The sequence below is a fragment of the Huiozyma naganishii genome, chromosome 10 (genome assembly GCF_000348985.1).
Source record: "Huiozyma naganishii CBS 8797 chromosome 10, complete genome".
Classification (NCBI taxonomy): Eukaryota; Fungi; Ascomycota; class Saccharomycetes; order Saccharomycetales; family Saccharomycetaceae; genus Huiozyma; species Huiozyma naganishii.
The window spans coordinates 263,946-283,861 of record NC_035931.1 but is presented as its reverse complement, the minus strand read 5'-3'; the positions used below and the strand labels follow the sequence as shown (position 1 = coordinate 283,861).

Below are 19,916 nucleotides of genomic sequence, written 5' to 3'. Positions count from 1 at the left end.
TCCTTCGCTGCTCTTCTCGAGGATTTCTTCCCGGACCCTGGACTTCCCCCTGTACAGCCACTCAATCTGCACGTCGATCGCCGTCGACTTGTCTATCGCCACCGCGTCATTGACGACACGTCCGTTCATCAACGGGTCCCTGCGCTAATCTATACTTTAGTAAGAGCCAAAACGAGAACTTCCACAACGCTGAAAGGAAGGGTATAGGAAGAAAATGTCAAAGAGTACCCTGTTAAAGAAGCAGAGTCGATTGTTACACTGGTAACAGAACGAACGTGTGTTTCCACTGTACCAACCAACCATCTCCTGTCTTCCTGTTCTTCTATATCGCTTTGTCACCCGCCGTCTTAAGAAGAAGAAAAATGCGAAAAAAAAATGAGAAAAAAACAAAAACTGCTTCATCTGGGATTCGAATGGGGGACACTAAAATAAGAAACGCCGCACCGGAGATTCGAACCGGAAATTTTGTGGTTAGGGGTACCCCTCTATTCCGATATCTCGCACTGCGATGACTCCATTCCCTTGAATCACACGGGTCTCCGAGACCTCGGTAATCTTAAGATACTGAGAGCAGCACCGCTTGATACATATATTCTTGAATAGTAATAAAGAAGAGAGCTGCAATTGAATCACTCTCGCATTTTCTCGAAGAACTCGGTCACTGTACCGAACACGATGAGCAGGATCCCACCACCCGGTCCCAGTCTTGCAATCTTGGGGACGAACCCCTTGTACAGTGCGGAAAACCCTTCCTCTTTGTAGATTGTCTTCACAGCGGGGACTGACCAGTTGTACTTCTTGATCGTCTTTGTTGCGTCTGCAGGGTCCACCACGGAGTTCCCGCTGCTCTGGATCCGGGACTTCACGACATCGAAGGGGGTGTTGAAAATACACCCCATGGTACCACCTACAGTCCCAGCAAGTAAGTCGTTACGTACTTTCTCCGATTTGGATTTCGCAGCTGGGAGTAACTTCCGCACTTGGAAGATAATCCCGAAGTAGCCCGAATTCCACAGCGCGTGTCTCCAAACGGTAGCCTCGAGCCCGTTGTACAACCCTAGCACACCGTCCTTCTTCACAATGGCTTTGAGCACCTCCATGGGTCCGTTCACTTTCGCTGCTGCGTCCTGGCACCGCACTTTCACGAGCTCGAAGGGCACGATCACAAACGCCTCAGTGATCCCAGCACTGGCCCCCGCGAGAATCGAAATCGCCTGGTTCGTCTTCCCAGGTGCTAATCCAACAACGTTGGCATACAACTTCTGGAACTTCTCGTTAAAGGCAAACTTCGTCGCCCTCTTGGGGGCCTCCATCAGAATCGGCGAAGAGATACCCCTGTACAGCGTGCGGGCACCCTCGCGCTTGATGATCTTGCTCAGACAGTCCACCAGCCCACTGTACACCTCCCCCCCGCCAGCGCCGCCCCGCACAGACGACTGCAACTGCATCCGCGTCTTCACCACGTCCAGCGGGTACATCACGAGCAACTCGGACACGCCGGCCACCGCCCCGGCGATAAACTGGTACCCGAACGGCAGCGGCGCCTTCACAGCACCCTCTTTCCCAGCAGCAGACATCCTCACCCTCTTTCCCCCTCTGCCACCGTCTTCATTAACAGCGCGTCGAGAAGTCGCTTATTGCACTTTTTAAACAAAAATGGCGGGGTCTCTCTTCGCGACCGCCGGTTCCGGCTTCGCGGGCCGTTGCAGTGATTGGCCATCCTTTAGTCACCTTCTGGTATGCCGTCTGGTCACCGTGGGATCGGTATGAAGTTGCCGACGATGCAGACTGGGATGTTGTAGCGGTCGCGCCGGATCGTGAAGCTGAAGCAGCAATGGGTGCCCTCTCCGTTGTCCCTGACTGCTCGCAGCTTGCAACTTGTCAGCACGGCCTTCTGGCCCTTGTCGAACGCAATGGAGCCGTACTTCTCCCAGAAATTCACCGCGCTCTCCTCAGACATCAGCTCGTAGATCGCGTGCCGGCCTTCGCGCAACTCGTCCACCGTGCAGTGCACCAGCCGTGCGAACTCTTTGTTCGCTCGGTATATCTCCCCAGTGCGCCGCCACAGGCACGCGGGCATGCTCATCGACGTGAACACCCGGTCGTACCCGAGCAACATCCGCTCGAAACTCTCCTCCACGAGCACCAAGTCCACGTCCTTCAACGATCGCGCGATGCTCCGGAACGCCGGGCGGATCGAGCTCAAGGGTTTTAGGATCCGCTGCCGAGAGGGTCCGCTCATGTGGCCGTCCATGTACTCCTGTAGCCGCGTGTACCCGGCCGCGTAGTCGTAAGGTTTCAACAAACCGGCCTCCAACTTCGCATTGATCACTAACTTCAGCCGGTCCTCCGGGGTCATCTCGATCGACGGGTCAGCAGCAGTGAGGAAGAACTGTTCCCGCGCGGCAGCAGCGTGCTGTTGCTCCTCCGTGGGGGCCGTGACTGGCATTGCTGCGGGTGCCGGGGGTGAAGTTATCGTAGCGTCTGTGTCACCAGGAAGTGCATCAGACATCGGCACATCCGTCATCGGATCTTCAAGTATCGACAGAAACTCGTTCAATGAACTGAACTCGGATCCTACGTTCTGTGACACAAACGACTGCGGTATCAGCAGATTGCTTGCGGTCTCCCCAGCAATGGTCCCGGCTGCCCCTGCCCCTGCCCCAGTAGAACGCGGCTCCTCCGTACTACACAGATGCGCAATGTCCCGCTTGATACACAGCGCACACGGTCGCTCACCACTGCACACAACGTGCGACCGCCGACAGAAGATGCACGATTTGGGCGGCTTGCCCCTGCGTTCACCGTTCTCCCGCGATCCGTGGCTGCTCATGTAACTAGCGTTTCAGTACCTTTTCCAACTGGTACAAAATCCCGACCAACCAACTTCTCCACGCAGACACAGCAGCAGCTCACCTGACCAGGGTCTACTCGACGAAACAGCCACCAAACAGCTCGCACCCTCGACCTACAACATCATCGAAATCTCAACTTCAAAGTTGCAATATTGAATATAATCGACTTTGTTGCAAGGGAGACTCCCACATTGCACGAAACCATTGCGGGGCATTGCTACTGAACCAGTAACTTTACATATCTACTGATGCTACGCGCCGGTGCATTTTTGTTCCCGCGGTGCAAAAGCGGGCCCCTGCAGAGATCCGTCACGAACACGGTCCGAGGGTTCCGCAGCAGCCGTTCCACGTTGCTCGAGGGCAGCTCCCAGGGACCGCCGAAGTTCGACATATCAAAGCTGTCCCGGGAGGACATCTCGCGGCTGCGCAACTTCCGAATATCGCAGCAGCGGCAGCGCAAGCAGCGGTCGATCGCGCTGTACTTCACCAGTATCGCGATATTCTTCGTCGGACTCACGTACGCGGCGCTGCCCCTGTACAGGGCCATCTGTGCGAGAACAGGATGGGGCGGGATACCCATCACTGACCGGCGGAAATTCACAGACGATAAGCTGATCCCAGTGGACACTGGGAGACGAATCAGGGTATCCTTCACAAGCGAGGTCTCGCAGATCCTCCCCTGGAAGTTTTCCCCACAGCAGCGAGAGGTGTACGTGCTCCCGGGGGAGACAGCTCTTGCGTTCTACAAGGCGAAGAATAAGAGCGACAAGGACATCATTGGGATGGCGACGTACAGCATCACCCCTGGCGAGGCTGCTCCGTACTTCAACAAGATCCAGTGTTTTTGCTTCGAGGAGCAGAAACTCGCCGCGGGCGAGGAGATCGATATGCCCGTCTTCTTCTTCATCGACCCGGACTTTGCGTCAGACCCAGCAATGCGCAACATAGACGACATCATACTCCACTACACTTTCTTCAGGGCCCACTACGGCGACGGTACGGCGGTCTCTGAGGCTGTGGCCAAGGGCGAACCTTTGACAAAAGACGAGACGGACAGAATGCTCTCAAATGCACAGATGTTGTCGCCGGCGGTTGTAGATACGAGATCCAAATAGTAACTTGAATTCCTTGTACATAACACACACACACACACACACACACACCTATATATATCTGTATGTATATATATATACTAACGCCCTTTCAAAAGACCCCGAGAGTGAACGTTGAGTCGATGTCAAAGAGTCGAGACGGGATTGAGCCAGGCAATGCGGGTCTGCATCTCTGGCCATTGGCGAGGTCGGTTACTGTCCCTGACAGAGGGTGAAATGGAAAAACCATTCTGTGACTGTATTTTATTTTACTACCCACACGCCCATTTTATTATTTTTTTCTAAAATTGTTTTTTTTCAATTTTCCCTTTCAGGAAGCTCGGTTATTTTTTTTTCTAGCGACGCAAAACTTTTTTTCGATTTTGAGTCTCATCTTCAACATCAGTTCCAGCCTAACGATTACTTCAATTTCGATGTGCGTTGTGTTCATCTGAGGTCATCTCTTAATACTTTTAGATAAGAATAAACCCAGCCAGACAATCAGCAATGTTCAAAGACGTCAAGACCTCTGCCTACAGTTCTCGTTTCCAAACCCCCTTCAGGAGAAGAAGAGAGGGTAAGACCGACTACTACCAAAGAAAGAGATTGGTCGCTCAGCACAAGGCCAAGTACAGCTCTCCAAAGTACAGATTGGTGGTCAGATTCACCAACAAGGACATCATCTGCCAGATTGTCTCCTCCACCATCACTGGTGACATTGTCTTGGTCGCTGCCTACTCCCATGAGTTGCCAAGATACGGTATCACGCACGGTTTGACCAACTGGTCCGCCGCTTACGCCACCGGTTTGTTGATTGCCAGAAGAGCTTTGCAGAAGTTGGGCTTGGACGAGACCTACAAGGGTGTCGAGGAGGTCGAAGGTGAATACCAATTGACCGAGGCTGTCGAGGACGGTCCAAGACCATTCAAGGTCTTCTTGGACATTGGTTTGCAAAGAACCACCACCGGTGCCAGAGTCTTCGGTGCCCTAAAGGGTGCCTCCGACGGTGGTTTGTACATTCCTCACTCCGAGAACAGATTCCCAGGTTGGGACTTTGAAGCCGAGGAGTTGGACGCCGACATGTTGAGAAACTACATCTTCGGTGGTCACGTCGCCGAGTACATGGAAGAATTGGCCGATGACGATGAAGAGAGATTCGGTGAATTGTTCAAGGGTTACTTGGCCGACGACATCGACGCTGACGCTTTGGAAGACATCTACAGCTCCGCTCACGAAGCCATCAGAGCCGACCCATCCTTCAAGCCAACTGAAAAGAAGTTCACCAAGGAACAGTACGCTGCTGAGTCCAAGAAGTTCAAGCAATACAAGTTGACCAAGGAGGAGAGAGACGCCCGTGTTGCCGCCAAGATCGCTGCTTTGGCCGGTCAACAGTAAGCTCATCGTCTTTTTTTTGTAATGCCTGATATTTGCGTCTTTCGCTGTCAAAGTGAGACTGCTAGCGTTAAGTTTTATTTTATAAAGTAATACCAAACTGTACGTACCATTATCTAAGGGAAACACTTCAAGAGTCACATAATATTATCTCGTTTCAGCCGTCAATGAGGCAAACGTGGTGTACGTCATATCTTTACTGCAAGTTTTTTTGCCTAATTGGTGGATTAATGGCGCTGCTCCTGTAACAATTTCTTCGAGAAGAATTCTTCAAATTTCGAGGTTATTATTTCACACGAGACCTCTGCATGCAGATGACTTCGGGTGGGCACGGGTCAAGCTTCCACTTGGAAACCAACCTGATATAGACTCCAACAGGAAACTCGGGCGGTGAGAGAAAGCTGATGTCCAAGCCATTTTCCAAGGGTCACAAAAGGAAGAACAGCCAGCATTTTCTCCAGCAGCAACAGCAGACATCCAGCTCCTTCGTGCATCAAGGAGATTTGGACGTGATGGATAATTTGGAAATGGAGGATATCCCCCCACCGCTGAATAACAGGGGCTCTCCCGTGCACCAAATCCCGGTGGACTTGGAAAACCAATCGATAGGAATAAGCGGCGACAGCGAGCCATTGGACGAGAATCTGTTGACCACCACGGCACACGATAACATGTCGTGGGACAGCTGGTACCTGAATAAAAAGTTCGGCTACAATAACAGAAGGGTCATCGTCCTACTTCTTGGTGCAGTTGCTTTTGTCTTTCTGATATTCCTAGCACCTACATTGTTCACAAACAGCTCCACTGAGACAGGTAGTAATGGTGGTGGCGGCAAGGGAAATGGGAACGGGAGACCCGCGAATTTGCGCCGTTTCAATATCAAAGATGTCCTCTCAGGATCCTTTGATGTGAAACATTCAACTTTCCATTTCATTGACCCACCACAGATGCTCCAAAAGTATGACATGGATCCCGGATTATACTATACCACGCGGCAGAATGGCGATGGTAGCGTAGATTTTATTGCAAAGCAACTGTACGATGCAGAATATAGTAAAAATTTGGGAGGGAACAAATTTAGCTACAGGGGCGAGGAGTACCTAGTTGAGAAGGTGCGAATTAGCCACAGACTGGATAAGATAATCTTTGGTACAAATATACAACCCGGATTTAGGCACTCATCGAAGGGATACTATTGGATTAAAGACGTGGATTCCCAGGAAATAATTCCAATCACCCCATTTCGTGGTTCCACTGAACCGGAAGCCATTTCGTTTGTCCATTTCTCACCCAATTACAACTTTATTTACTTCGTCTATGAGAACAACATCTACCTACAGCCAGTGAATCATAATGTGGCACCAATGTCGTTGACCACTGACGGAAGTGGTGCTGTACGTAACGGGAAACCAGACTGGATCTATGAAGAGGAAGTTTTGGCAAGTGAAAGCGCCGTTTGGTGGGCACCAGACGATTCGAAAGTCATATTTGCAAAATTCAACGACACCAATGTTCCATTGTACACATTCCCACAATTTACAGATGGGCAACAGTACACACCCTTTGACCATATATACTATCCAAAACCAGGTACACGCAACCCTCAAGTGACTTTGTACTTATTCAATGCTTTGGACGGGACGATATATGCCATTAATACGATGACTTCTCAAGATGACGAGTTCATCCTTTACGACGTACAATGGATTAGCTCAAAACTCGTTCTGATTAAGGACACAGACCGCTATTCGAAAGTACTGAGGGTAAAACTTTATGACATTTCCAAAGGTGAAATGACCGTAGTTCGCGAAGTGGATACCAACAAATTCAACGGGTGGGTAGAGAAACCGAAAAAAATGTTACCAATCCCGCCTAATGAAGTAATGGGTCGGAAGGAGTACGGTTACGTCGATATACACGAAGATGCTAATGGTTACAACCATTTATTCTATTATGAGACAGTTACCTCCCAGAAGGGTCGACAACTAACTTATGGCCAGTGGGAAATTACTAACCCTGGTATTGTAGGCTTCGCGTACGAGGAAGACTGGGTCTATTTTGTCGGGAACAGAATTTCACCCATGGGGCAGCATTTGTACACCGTTGCCCTGGATGGGAATTATGGGCCGGACTCACTAAAACAGTTGCAGGACCCAAACAGTGTAGACGATTTTTTCAGTTTTGAGTTAAGTTCGAGTGGACGATACGCTATGATGAAGCAACTGGGGCCTGGTGCGCCTAAATACAGTGCCGGGTCTCTATCTCAAGTGTTAAGTTCTATCAATAACCCGCCAGATGAAGGCGTGATTGCATTGACAGATTCGAGTAAATTTGAGGAAGCGAGCCAAAAATTTGACCTCCCAGTGACTAGTTACAAATCGATGTACCTCTCTGATGGAGTGAAAATTGACTACGTGGAAATCAAGCCATCCAACATTGATCCAAGAAAGAAGTACCCGCTGTTGGTTAACGTTTATGGTGGTCCAGGATCTCAGACATTTACCAAGAAGACATCCATCTCCTTTGAACAGTCGGTGGTCTCCGGTCTCAATGCAATTGTCTTGCAAATTGAGCCGAGGGGTACAGGAGGCAAAGGGTGGAAATTCAGGTCATGGGCCAAGGAGAAACTGGGTTACTGGGAACCACGGGACATAACAGAAGTGACTCAAAGGTTTATCAAGGAAAATAAAATGTACGTTGACGAGGAACATGTTGCGATATGGGGGTGGTCGTACGGTGGATTTTCAACTCTCAAAACTGTCGAGTTTGACACTGGGAACACTTTCAAGTATGCGGTCGCAGTCGCACCGGTTACGAATTGGATGTACTATGACTCTATTTACACGGAACGGTACATGGGACCCATCGGGACAAACATCGACGGGTACAATTCCATATCTGTCGTCAACGATACTGGCGCATTTAAGAAGTTAAACCGTTTTATGCTGATGCATGGCACTAGCGATGATAACGTTCACATACAAAATACTTTCGAGTTTGTCGACAAATTGGTCTCATCTGGCATCAAAAACTACGATATGCAGATATTCCCAGACTCGGACCACTCAATAAGCTTCCACGGTGCTCAAAAGCTCGTGTTCGAAAGAATCTACAACTGGTTGGGCGATGCCTTTAGTGGGGCATTCTAGCCGCGCTTTCCCACTCGAAAACATAAGATGTATACGTAATTGCAAGTGTACGCGTATAGGTTTGTACCCCTAGTAATAATTCAACCTATTACAAGAACACCCTCCCTCTGACACAACCGAATGTGTGTACGCTAACGCTTGACACCTGGTGTCAAAGTGGTTACTTCCCAATTTCCATTTCCGGTAAAGTGGTACCGTTTTTGTGTAACAAAAAGATATAAGTGTCAAAAGAGAAGAGAAATTGGAATATAAAAAGGACTTGTGTTTCGAGGATAGGTGGGTCCCATTTTGTTCCACCCTTTCCATTTGCTTTCCTTCGGATTGTGTTCTAAATCCTGCAACTTCCAAGTGTTAGTCCAACCTTCTAAGCTTTCTAAGTTATCCAGTCAAAGATGTTGAAGCAAGTTATTTTTACTTTATCCGCCAGCAGCGTCCTGGCCTGGGCAGAGAAATTCTCTCTTCCCCTTGATCCCAAAGACTTTGGCGGTGACTCGATAATTTCCATGCAAGGTGACAAAGTTGTCCTGATCCTGGGCCCCTCTGTTGTCTCCCCGGAAGTGATTGAAAACATGAAGACGACTTTCAGTCCAGTGTTGAGTAACTACGAGGAAATACCAGACTTTGTGAACTTTGATGAACAGAATGCAATTGCGGCTTCCATGTATGAACAAGATGCCTACCAACCGGAGATGGCCATTGCCGGTCCAGAGTCTGTGGACAAGCAGGAACATGTCCTAGTCCCTATTCAAAATGTTGAACCTGTCATACTGGACCATGAGGGTAAGGACAAGGACAAGGAAGAGGACGAAGACGACGAGGATTATGAGAAGAAGCCCTGTGATAAGGAGAAGGGCTGCCCCAAGGAGAACGACAAGGAAAAAACCTGGGAAGTGACCGAGACAAAATCTTGTACCACCACTAAGACGGAAAAGAAGGAGAAGACCACGACGAGTACCATTTACACAAAACCAACCAAGAGTAAGGTTTCCCTCACGACGAAGGCCGTCAAGTACCCTCTCACCTACGTGGAGGGGAACACTACTACTGTTCGCAACACCACAGCAGTGGTCACGGAAGTGAACGGCTCGTCGTTCACCTCCCCTATGAATTGTCTACTGGCAATCGTCTTGGGGGCCATTACATCGTTCATCCTGGCGTAGGCCTCTCAAAAAATCGCTCTGCCCCTGTTTTGCACAATCAGAGCTCATTTAAATATAAAGATAGCACACTTTTAATAACAAATAGCAACGCACATCTCTTTCTCTTGATACGGTCTCGTCTTTGGCAAAGTGGGACTCTTTTGTGACACACACTCTTATTATCATCACTTCCGACGAAATTGAACTTTTGAACAGAAAAAAATAAATATCGAAAAGAAATAAACTCAAAATGACGATACATTTGGGCGATAGTCGCGCTGGATTTTGTTTTAGGTGTGCGTTTAGGGTCCCACACTGTGTCTAGAGACCAGGTATAATTGATATAGTTCCCGTTACACAATGGTTGCAGTATGTTGAAGATGATGCTGATGATGATGAATGTGTTTGAAGTTTGCGTTTCTTTACTAACTTGAAAAAATAAACAATTATAATGTCTATATTCAGAGCGTTAAGAGGACTATTCGGGTGAAAACGAAGCAGCACATCATGCCGGATGTGCCTCCCGTGGAGAACTTTCCCGTGCGTCAGTGGTCCATTGAAGTTGTTCTTTTGGATGAAGAAAATAAAGAAGTCCCCGCGACAATCTTTGAAAAAGTTATATACCATCTGCATCCCACTTTTGCCAATCCTAATAGAACCTTCATGGAATTGCCCTTCAGGATAGTGGAACAAGGTTGGGGTGGGTTCCCCCTTGACATCAGCGTCTTTTTCCTTGAAAAGGCTGGGGAGAGAAAGATCCCACACGATTTGAATTTCTTGCAAGAGGAGTACGAGGTGGACCACGTTATCCAGGTTCCTTTGAACAAGCCGCTATTGACCGCGGAACTCGAGAAAAGCGGGAGCATAGAGGATACGAGCACCAAAAGGAAAGCTTTGATAAGTAACGGCGCGGAACCAAAGGCCAAAAAGGCCAGAACGGGAAGCGCGTCGACCATCAAGGGTAACGTCGATTTGGAGAAGCTTGCTGTTGGTATGACCAAGCTTAGCGAGGACGATTTGGTCGGGATCGTACAGATGATAACGGATAATAACACACCAGAGATGAACGTGACCAATAATGTTGAAGAGGGAGAGTTCATCATCGATCTTTATAGCCTCCCGGACGGGTTGTTGAAGAGTTTATGGGACTACGTCAAGAAGAATACCGAATGAACGAATGCGAGGACTAGTGCAGAAACTATGTAATCGTACATGTATTATCTGTATATAGAAGGGATAATCGAATTTGTAGCACATCATAGATAATAGTAATAATAATAAAAATAGTAAAAATATTGAAAAGTTACAAGTGGCTACTTCCTTCCCTAGGAGTGTTCTCCAGTAGGGAAATTGGTCAAGAGACGTATTTATACAACGCGGGTTCCCACTGGCCAAGGCAAAAACAAGAATGAATGAAGAAACTTACCACGATGATGTGGATCTTCTATTTTATGTTTTTTTTGATTCCCCTGCACCCCGCTTCATTTAACAACGCTATATAGTACAATTTTGTTCCGCTTCAATTTGATGTCCAAGAGACAGTCATCGCCACCCCTCTACATGCTGGTTTCTAGGTTTGGATCAAATTCTGCGCTTTCAGTGTTCGTGCCATCGAAGAGGCCATCAGAGGGGTCTTGGTCTATACGTCTAGCTGCCGCTGGGTCCAACATCTCCGCTTCGCTCATTCGGCGATCGTCTATTTGACTTTCTTCGAGTGTTGACAGCGGTTCTGGTGCTGGCGCTGGTGTTGGTGCTAATGCGCTGGGTTTCGCCTTCTTCTTACTTCGGTTTATGTTCTCCAAATTACCAGTCACTTTTATCAGGTACTCGGGAAGTTCCCTGTTATTTTTCAGATACTGTAGTTTCCAATTCCTAGCTTTGTCCTTCAACTGTACTTGAGTTCTGTTTTTCAAGCTCTCCGATACTTTCCCACCAGGCCCATACAGATCGAGTATTTTAGACCACGACGAGCCGACCACCCTGAGTCCTTCTACCAGGGCGTCTTCCTCATCCTTGGACCACGTGCGCTTCGACTTCAACTTCTTGATCCCGTTCGTACCGGATGCAGCCACGGCAGCGTTGACGATATATTCGGTCATGGCGTTATTTCTCTTGCTCCTGTCTGTAGGGTCCAGTGGCATTGCCGCGTACCCTTCCCCCGCGGTGGAGTCAGGACCCCCCACTAGTGCCTCGTCAACGTTTTCCAAGGTAACATCCGTGTGGTCCCTTGTCTGGGAAGCGTTTGTCCCAGGTTCCTGTGGAGTGGTTGCCATTTTTTTCTCCGCTGCCGTCATCGTCTTCTTGTTTTGCTTCTGCTTCTTCTTCTTTGTCGGTTCCGATGTTGTGGTCCGTGGACTCACCTCTGCTGCGCCCGAGGCGTATAGGACTTGTGGGTCGAACTCCTCCGTGTCAAACATAAACAGCGGGGACTTCCCGCGGCCCTTCTGTCCCCAGATAATGAGTCCCATGTTTTTGTTGCAGTAGTCGAGCAACTCCTTGATAAAGTGGTTCCAGTCGTAGCTTTCCCCCAGTTCCTTGGTGTCACTGAAGCGGGAAAGATTTTCTTTACGACGGATACACCGGTCGATAAAGTCTCTCTCTGATGTGGTCAGTGTCTCGTTGGACGCTTGCACCTGTGCGCCTGTCCTCCTCGCTACGAGTTTGTCGGGGAGATCGTTTGGGAAGATAATATCCAGCAATTCAGACACGCTTTCCTCCGTGACGCATTGATTTTCGTCCTCGTGTGGTTTCAACCCGGAAATGTAGGCCTGCGTCTTCAAGTCCAAGTACAGGATCGCCTGCGATTTCAAAAACTTCCCATTCTGGTCCGTCGTGGTGGTCCCCGTGTAGAGTGTGTTTGGGCAGAAGATGTCCAAGAACGTGTTCTGCAAAAGATCGAACCCGTAATTGAAGCAGTTGAGCGTCGTGAGTATGAAAGTCAGCAGGTTCGTCTTCCTGATGGCAGCAATTATGAACGCCTCGTGGCCTCTGAGTAGCAACGGAGGTGGGGAATTGGGGAACCACAGACCTGGAGCGACGTCGTGAACGTTCAACAGGGGCGACCGAGCGTTGTATATCAGCCGCACCTGTTTGAACAATTGCAATAGAACCTGGAAAGTTTCCGTCTCGCTCGAGTTCAAGTAGTTCGCCGCATCCGTGAACATCGCGAGTACCTGTGGAGAATTGGCGTTGAAGAGCAAGAACCTTAGCATCTGCGTGGACACGTTATCGAGCAGACAAAGGGACGATATTGTCAGCCTCGTCCTGAGGGGCAGCAGCTGTATAATGCTGTTAAACCTGTTGAGGCTTTCGCAATTGTTGACGGCGGTCTCTTCTTCCACTTTTCCTACCTCATTCGCAATCGCTGCACCATCGCCAATATACCCGTTACCGTTGTTGTTATTGTTGTTTGCGGCGCTACTTTCCACAGAAACGTACTCAGTTTCATTATTACGCCCCATTGCTGTGACTCCAATTTCTGGTATATCAAGCTGGGCAAAAAAGATGTTTATACCTTCACAATTTCAAAACTTACAGTCGCGATGAGCTTCCTCGAGCCTTACCTCCGGTTCAAATCTTCTTCTTTATTTTTTCCCTATTGTTTTATTTTTCCCCACAGTCAAAGGTTAGAGAAAGAGTACCCTTCTTCTTGATTTGCGAGTTCTGTACAAAGCGGGATGGATGCTTGTGTACGGACTCGTGAATATGCGGAGCTTAGGGCCGAGAATGCAATGTGAGTTCCGTGTTTGTACACAAGAAACGACGAGGAGGTCTTTGAAAATTTTTGGAATTAGGGCTTGTGATTTTTTCTTGTCACTGTTTACGAAATGAACAGTTCCTGGAGGGACCGGAGATGAAGAAGAGAGGGAAGATAGAATAATATATAATGTTACACTAGTAAAAAGAGAGGGGGGGGAGGTAGTCGTAGAGGTTGACGGTCCAGAAATCTGCAAGATTAATTTTAATTGCTTCCTTTTTTCCTTTTTTCCAATACTTATCTGTGAACGTCCCGTGGTGTCTATCCCCTGTGTGCCTTGCTTGGTTAGGTTGAGGGTATAGTTCTGCCAGTAATTAGGCACCCGTTGCAAAAGATTTGCCCTTCTTGAGCACTTTGATGACACCTGCGGGTCCCTTTGGCTGGGACAGGTACCCGTCCTCTACTGCCTTCTTGACCGCGTTGTTGAAGAGCGAGTTGAAGTTCTTGATCTCTTTTGATTTGGCGAAATACTCATCCAAGATGTGTTTCTTCAGTGCGGTACGGCTGGAGCCCTTACCCTCGTTCATGGAAACGACACTCTTGATGATCATTTCTCTGTAGGTTGGAGCCAGACTGCTGGATGCAGGAGCAGAAGCGGCGGTCTTCTTCGCCTTGACCACTTTCTTGGCGGTCTTCTTCTTCGAGGCAGCAGCGGCAGCGGCAGCGGTAGAGACAGTAGCCGGTTTCTTCGCCTTGACGACCTTCTTAGCAGCCGGGGTCGCACTCGCAGGAGCCTTGGGTTTCGCCACCAGCCTCACGGTACCGGAGGGCCCCCTTGGCAGTTCGAAGTCCCCTGAGTCAACGCCTCTCTTGATAGCTTGGTTCAAGTAGTGATCGAAAGTGGAGATCTTCGCCATGGACGCGTTGTGCTCCTTGATGTACTTCTTCAGGGCTGGGCGACTGACACCCTTGCGGGACTTCAACGTCTTCAGCGCCTCGGAAATCAGCTCTTTGTACGTCTTGTTGGGGGAAGGCTGCGCCCTCTTACCCTTGACAGCCGCCGGGGTTGTCCCCTTAGCGGCCTTTGTACCGGCCGGTTTCTTCGCGACTTTGGCCTTCTTAGCAGCGGTCTTTCTTGGAGCCATCGTGAAACTTAACTAAACTGTAGATGTGTGTGTGTGTGTGTGTGTGTGTTCCCCTGAGGTAGTTACAACCAGAGGAGTGCTGTGTTGTGTTGTGCAGTATATAATAAACAAAACAAACCGCGTTACTATCAACAAAACAGCGAGGCGTCCCAAAAGGGAAACCGCCCGATGCCGCCGTTTAAAGTGATCTTGAAATGTACTGTTCCAGTATGTGAGTATGTGTTATATGTAGTAGTTGTATGGTACAGAGCGGTCAGTCCCTCTTCTCCAGCGGGTTGTATCTCAGGAACTTCTCGATCAGGTCCACGTGCGTGAGAATCATTCTCCTGCAGCAGTACCTCGTCAGCCCGAGCCTCGACAGCGCGGTCCCCTCGTCGAGCTCCTCCTCCTGCAGCATGTTCAGGTACGCCTCCCACTTGTCGCCGACCACTTTACCGCACGAAAAGCATCTAACAGGGACAATCATGGCTGCGGAATGCGCTGTTGTGAGGGTGTGTTTGGCAACCGCAACTGCTCCGTGCAAGAGTGGACCTGTGCTGAGACTGCTCTCTGCGAAGAGTTTTATTTCAGTTTGAACTGAAAATTTTATCTCTTCGCAGAGAAGATCGTTCTGGACGGCGGGTGCTGCTCTGCATGTGTGTGGGGCGGGAAGGTATACTAGCGAGCAGGTCCCCATGGTGTTTCCCAGGTGCGGTGGTGCTGGTCGCTGTGCTGTGCTGTACTGGTCGCGGTGGTGCTTGCAGTGGTAGTGTCTGCGTCCGCGTGGGCGGGTGCTGCTGCTGGGGAACAGTGACCGAGCTGTGGATATCGCGAGCGACGAAACTGAAAATTTTTATTTTTTGATTTTTTGCGATGAGGTTCAATTTTGCACACTGGATATGTGAGAGAGAGGGCCTGTTCCGATGGTTTGATGGTGGTGAAGTCTGTCTGTCCAGGGCATCTCAGCAGCATATAGATGAAGTACTCGGCGGTGTCGCAGGAGTACAAGCTGTCGCTTGTGTCCGGTGGGAAACCGGTCCTGCCCAGGGCTGCGAATCCCACATTCGTGGACAGGAACGTGTCATGCATCACTGGGGACCAACAGAACTACATTGTCCCCTTCAATAACCAGATCAAAGTGTACAATGTCAACACGAGGCAGTGTGTCAAGACGCTGAAGTTTGCTAACAACGAGCTTCTCGCGACGATTTTCACAGGGAGGGACACAGTCGTCACAGATATCTTGCTAGGTGATATCTCGCAGCCTGCAGAGAGGCAGGAGGATAGGTTGGTCACTTTGGTCACGAGCAGGGGTCAATTGGTGGTCTTGAAGTACGTCGGGAAGCAACTGGAACAGCCGCGGTTCTTCCAATTGGCCACGGGCGAAGATACTGTGTACAAAGTATTTGAGCGTGAGGGGAAATTCAAAGTGTTGTCTGTGACCCAGGATAGACAGAAATCCAAAACCAGTTTCGATTACCACTTGTCGGATTTGCAATTTTCAGCTGGGGGTGACGCGGCAGAATTATCCAACTCGGTGGAGTTCCAAGATGTGCTTTTGAGTTCATGGTCCACAGCAGAGACAACACTCGTTCTGCTCCAGAATGATAAAGAACACCAGAGAACAGTGAGGGTCAAGTCGATCTTTGACGATGACTTGGGTCCCCTTGACTTGCAGTTCCCGCTCGAGTCCCTCTTCCCGGATAATAACTCGGTCCAACAGGCACAGACCATCAACAGATTCGTCACCTGTCTCGCAGTGGACAACAGCAGGTCGCAGTTGGCTCTCGGGTTTGCATCCGGTGTGATCACGCTCGTTTCGCTAACCACGAAACCAGACCAAGACATGCATCTGAGATACCTGAAGTGGCATATCGACTCGGTGCTCGCCCTCGTTTTCAACGACGACAGCTCGTACCTGATCTCTGGTGGGTGGGAGAAAGTGCTCAGCTTCTGGCAACTGTCCACAAACATGCAGCAGTTTCTACCCAGACTGAACGGGATAGTGCTCGATGTCCAAGCGATCGGGAAGAACAGCCAGTTTTACTCAGTAGCGTTGCAAATGACCGAAAACGAAAGCAACGCGGATTACCAAGTGTTGCTCTTGAACGCAGCTGATTTGACCTCAAAACTGTCCATCTCAGGACCACTGCCTGTGTTTGACACGAAGATCGCAGATTTCACGCAACCAGTCTCCACGATCAACCTCAACAGTGGAGCAGCAGAGAGGAAATACAGAAAGAAACTGTTGAAGACAAAGAACTCTGACTTCACCGCGTTTGTCGATATCAACCCAGTGACCAAACAATTGTACCTGCCTCACGGTACCAACCTACAAACGTACGACTTCTACAAGAATGAGCAAGTGGCCTTGCAGTATTTGACGGACAGCATTCAAAACCACATGGGTAAAGTCAGAAACGAATTGAACGTCAAGGACCCGCAGATCAGGAATTTGAAAGTCGTGGGGCCAGGGGACTGGCTTGTCACTTACGAGGTCGATTACCCACCGGAAGACCTTCTGTCGTCGAACGACTTGACGCATGTCTTGAAATTCTGGGCGAGGGGTACACAAGCAGATGAAACTTCCGCCGGGGGGGGTGCCGGTACGTGGGAACTGAAGACGAAAGTTCTGAACCCACACGGGATCAGCTCCCCCATCGTCGATATCTCGGCATGTCCAGGGGAGAACGGCGGCGTCATATCTGCAGACAACAACGGTGGGTTGAAGTATTGGGAATTTGACGAGAGGGAAAACAATTGGTGTCTGAAGAAGATCAACATGCCAAACTTCAACCACTTTAGCAACTCGGTATCCACGGTCTGTTCGAGGGACTTGTCGCTCGTGTTCCATGCATTCGATGACAAGTTGCAAATCATTGATTTCGACTCGTTCAAAAAGATCGATGACGACATCTTCAACAACGGGGGCACCGGCGACTTCACGATGGATTCAGAGATAAAGATAATAAAGCTGGTCAGTGAAACGGTTCTTTTGGTTGCCACGGAAACGAATTTGATGACCCTGGATCTGTTGAGCGGTAAACTGGTGAGCGCGCTGGATATGTACCCCTACGTCCACGGTAACTACAAAAATAGTCATTTAGGAAGACTCATTTCGTGTGACAGCAAAAGTGACAAAGTGGCGCTAGTTATCAACGAACATCTGCCGGGCAAAGAACTAAAATACCGTTCACACATCATAGTGTTTAATTCCACACTGACCGCGAAACTGGGCGATTTTGTGCATCCAGATTACATCTCATGGATCGGTTGGAACCACGACACTGATTTCATTTTCTTGGACATATCATCGAGACTTGGTGTTGTAGGCACTACGGTGAACACAGAGATAGCCGATGAGATAAATAGAGAAGGTCTGCTGGACGCACTAAAACCAGCCTCTTCTAGTGTCTCGGCCAACGCTGATGCTCAAACTCAGGATTCAGAGGACCACGATTACCTGCAGCAACTGCGGGCCATGACTTTGAAGAAAGGTGAAAATGGCTTGTCGTTGGCCGATGACGATGAAGAAGACGCCGCCCAGGAGATAATAGATGGCGCCAAAACCGGGCAGACTTTGAACATGAACAGCTTTTCCAACATGTTTGAAAACATCCAGAATGTCACGATGGGTACTCTATTTGACAATGTCATGCAAGTGCTCCAATAGATTCAAAAAGAAACTAACCGCGAACCTAGTCATCCACACTTATATAATCGTCATCATCATCATGTAAAGTATCAAAGTAGAACTAAAAAGAAATCAATAAAAGGGCAATAATTATTCAACAAAAGCCATTAGTGACAGATTTGTGGCCCTGCTAAGCGTGTTGCTCTCCCCATTTGGCTTCAGGAGCACTCAAGTGTCGAGTTAACCACCCACCCTGTAGACTTTCCTTTGACTATGTATATATCCGGGTAACAGCACTGGAGTCAAGGATATACAATTCGAAATGGAAAATTGGACGAGATTTCAAGGAATACAAAACCGGGGGAACTACATTTGAGAGAAAGTCGACACCAAAACGGCATCTGTGGAGCTTTTTGCACTCTTCTTGCAGCTACGAGAAGCCACGAATTTATAGATACATCCAGTCTTTCCTGTCAGTATGTCTGAACCAGTAATAAAGTCCCTTCTGGACACTGACATGTATAAGGTGACTATGCACGCTGCTGTCGTGACAAATTTTCCCAAAGTGGAAGTTGTCTACAAATATACGAATAGGTCCAGTGATTTAACATTCAATGAAGAGGCAGTTTTGTGGTTAAAGGAGCAGATCAGCTATTTAGGCGATCTAACCTTTACCGATGAGGAGGTGGAATACTTGGCAAGAGAGATTCCTTACTTGCCCCAAAAATATTTAGAGTACATCAAGACCAGCGAAGTGAAATTACGTCCCTCTGAGCAAATCAATTTTTCCGTGGAAGATGTGGAAGGTAGGCCAGGCCGTTTAAATATCAATCTTTTGATCAAGGGCCTGTGGAAGGATACCATTCTGTATGAAATCCCGCTATTGGCTTTGGTCTCTGAGGCTTATTTCAAATTTGTCGACACGGATTGGAACTATGATGGCCAGCGTGAAAAGGCAAGTGCGAAGGCTAGGGAGCTTTTCAAAAATAAACTGGCCTTCAGCGAATTTGGTAGTAGACGCCGCAGATCGTATGAAACGCAGACGCTGGTCATGCAGGGTATTATGGATGTTGTTCAAGAGAACCCAGAAGAATACACCAAGTTATTTTTAGGGTCCTCCAATGTTCTTATGGCTAAAATGAATGGTGTCAAGCCAGTTGGTACCGTCGCCCACGAATGGTTCATGGGTATTGCCTCAATCACTCAGGACTACATTCATGCAAACAAGGCTTCTATGGATTACTGGATCAATACTTTTGGTCCTAAAAATGCGGGCCTGGCATTGACGGACACTTTCGGTACAGACGATTTTTTGAAGTCGTTCTACCCGCCATACTCTGATGCTTACGTCGGGGTCAGACAGGATTCTGGTGATCCACAGAAATACACAGAGAAGATCGCGCACCACTACCATGATGTACTGGGTTTGCCCAAATTTTCTAAAGTTGTCTGCTTCTCAGACTCACTTAGTGTTGACAAAGCCATTCAATATGCCAAATGTGCTCACGAAAACGGAATGCTTGCCTCGTTTGGTATCGGGACCAACTTTACCAACGACTTCTACCTAGCAACTAACCCCCATATTAAGAGTGAGCCTTTGAATATTGTTGTTAAATTACGGGAGGTCGCCGGCAACCCAGCGATCAAAATATCTGATAACCTGGGCAAGAATATGGGCGACCCGAAAACGGTCAAAAAAGTCAAGGAGGAGCTAGGTTACGTGGAAAGAACTTGGGCTGGTGATAATGAAGCTCATAGATGGGCTGCCTAGGTTGTATGTAATGTATTTGTAAAATATTTACAGCTGTTAGTCAGATGTATTTTATCGTTTTTTT

The 19,916-nt window shown here is 48.6% G+C and overlaps 12 protein-coding genes across 12 annotated transcripts; 7 read left to right on the top strand and 5 right to left on the bottom strand.

Annotated features, from left to right (window-relative positions):
- Positions 1-629: 629 nt before the first annotated feature.
- ODC1 (mitochondrial 2-oxodicarboxylate carrier) lies at positions 630-1,577 on the bottom strand (the record flags this gene model as incomplete). The annotated part of the gene is made up of 1 exon (XM_022610156.1): positions 630-1,577. The coding sequence occupies one exon, from the start codon at positions 1,575-1,577 to the stop codon at positions 630-632; it is 948 nt and encodes a 315-aa protein (XP_022466480.1).
- Positions 1,578-1,750: 173 nt separating this feature from the next.
- RDS2 (gluconeogenesis transcription factor RDS2) lies at positions 1,751-2,833 on the bottom strand (the record flags this gene model as incomplete). Its single annotated transcript, XM_022610155.1, has 1 exon — positions 1,751-2,833. The coding sequence occupies one exon, from the start codon at positions 2,831-2,833 to the stop codon at positions 1,751-1,753; it is 1,083 nt and encodes a 360-aa protein (XP_022466479.1).
- Positions 2,834-3,103: 270 nt separating this feature from the next.
- COX11 (Cox11p) lies at positions 3,104-3,970 on the top strand (the record flags this gene model as incomplete). The annotated part of the gene is made up of 1 exon (XM_022610154.1): positions 3,104-3,970. One exon carries the CDS (start codon positions 3,104-3,106, stop codon positions 3,968-3,970), a length of 867 nt encoding a protein of 288 aa, XP_022466478.1.
- Positions 3,971-4,453: 483 nt separating this feature from the next.
- Positions 4,454-5,341, top strand: RPL5 (60S ribosomal protein uL18; the record flags this gene model as incomplete). The annotated part of the gene is made up of 1 exon (XM_022610153.1): positions 4,454-5,341. The coding sequence occupies one exon, from the start codon at positions 4,454-4,456 to the stop codon at positions 5,339-5,341; it is 888 nt and encodes a 295-aa protein (XP_022466477.1).
- Positions 5,342-5,742: 401 nt separating this feature from the next.
- On the top strand, positions 5,743-8,487 carry STE13 (Ste13p; the record flags this gene model as incomplete). Its single annotated transcript, XM_022610151.1, has 1 exon — positions 5,743-8,487. One exon carries the CDS (start codon positions 5,743-5,745, stop codon positions 8,485-8,487), a length of 2,745 nt encoding a protein of 914 aa, XP_022466476.1.
- Positions 8,488-8,879: 392 nt separating this feature from the next.
- Positions 8,880-9,647, top strand: SPO19 (Spo19p; the record flags this gene model as incomplete). Its single annotated transcript, XM_022610150.1, has 1 exon — positions 8,880-9,647. One exon carries the CDS (start codon positions 8,880-8,882, stop codon positions 9,645-9,647), a length of 768 nt encoding a protein of 255 aa, XP_022466475.1.
- Positions 9,648-10,133: 486 nt separating this feature from the next.
- TAF14 (TATA-binding protein-associated factor TAF14) lies at positions 10,134-10,799 on the top strand (the record flags this gene model as incomplete). Its single annotated transcript, XM_022610149.1, has 1 exon — positions 10,134-10,799. The coding sequence occupies one exon, from the start codon at positions 10,134-10,136 to the stop codon at positions 10,797-10,799; it is 666 nt and encodes a 221-aa protein (XP_022466474.1).
- A 383-nt stretch (positions 10,800-11,182) lies between these two features.
- TBF1 (Tbf1p) lies at positions 11,183-13,087 on the bottom strand (the record flags this gene model as incomplete). Its single annotated transcript, XM_022610148.1, has 1 exon — positions 11,183-13,087. The coding sequence occupies one exon, from the start codon at positions 13,085-13,087 to the stop codon at positions 11,183-11,185; it is 1,905 nt and encodes a 634-aa protein (XP_022466473.1).
- Positions 13,088-13,697: 610 nt separating this feature from the next.
- HHO1 (histone H1) lies at positions 13,698-14,468 on the bottom strand (the record flags this gene model as incomplete). The annotated part of the gene is made up of 1 exon (XM_022610147.1): positions 13,698-14,468. One exon carries the CDS (start codon positions 14,466-14,468, stop codon positions 13,698-13,700), a length of 771 nt encoding a protein of 256 aa, XP_022466472.1.
- Positions 14,469-14,721: 253 nt separating this feature from the next.
- On the bottom strand, positions 14,722-14,934 carry RPB10 (DNA-directed RNA polymerase core subunit RPB10; the record flags this gene model as incomplete). Its single annotated transcript, XM_022610146.1, has 1 exon — positions 14,722-14,934. The coding sequence occupies one exon, from the start codon at positions 14,932-14,934 to the stop codon at positions 14,722-14,724; it is 213 nt and encodes a 70-aa protein (XP_022466471.1).
- Positions 14,935-15,423: 489 nt separating this feature from the next.
- Positions 15,424-18,120, top strand: NAN1 (Nan1p; the record flags this gene model as incomplete). The annotated part of the gene is made up of 1 exon (XM_022610145.1): positions 15,424-18,120. One exon carries the CDS (start codon positions 15,424-15,426, stop codon positions 18,118-18,120), a length of 2,697 nt encoding a protein of 898 aa, XP_022466470.1.
- Positions 18,121-18,559: 439 nt separating this feature from the next.
- NPT1 (nicotinate phosphoribosyltransferase) lies at positions 18,560-19,852 on the top strand (the record flags this gene model as incomplete). The annotated part of the gene is made up of 1 exon (XM_022610144.1): positions 18,560-19,852. One exon carries the CDS (start codon positions 18,560-18,562, stop codon positions 19,850-19,852), a length of 1,293 nt encoding a protein of 430 aa, XP_022466469.1.
- Positions 19,853-19,916: the final 64 nt, after the last annotated feature.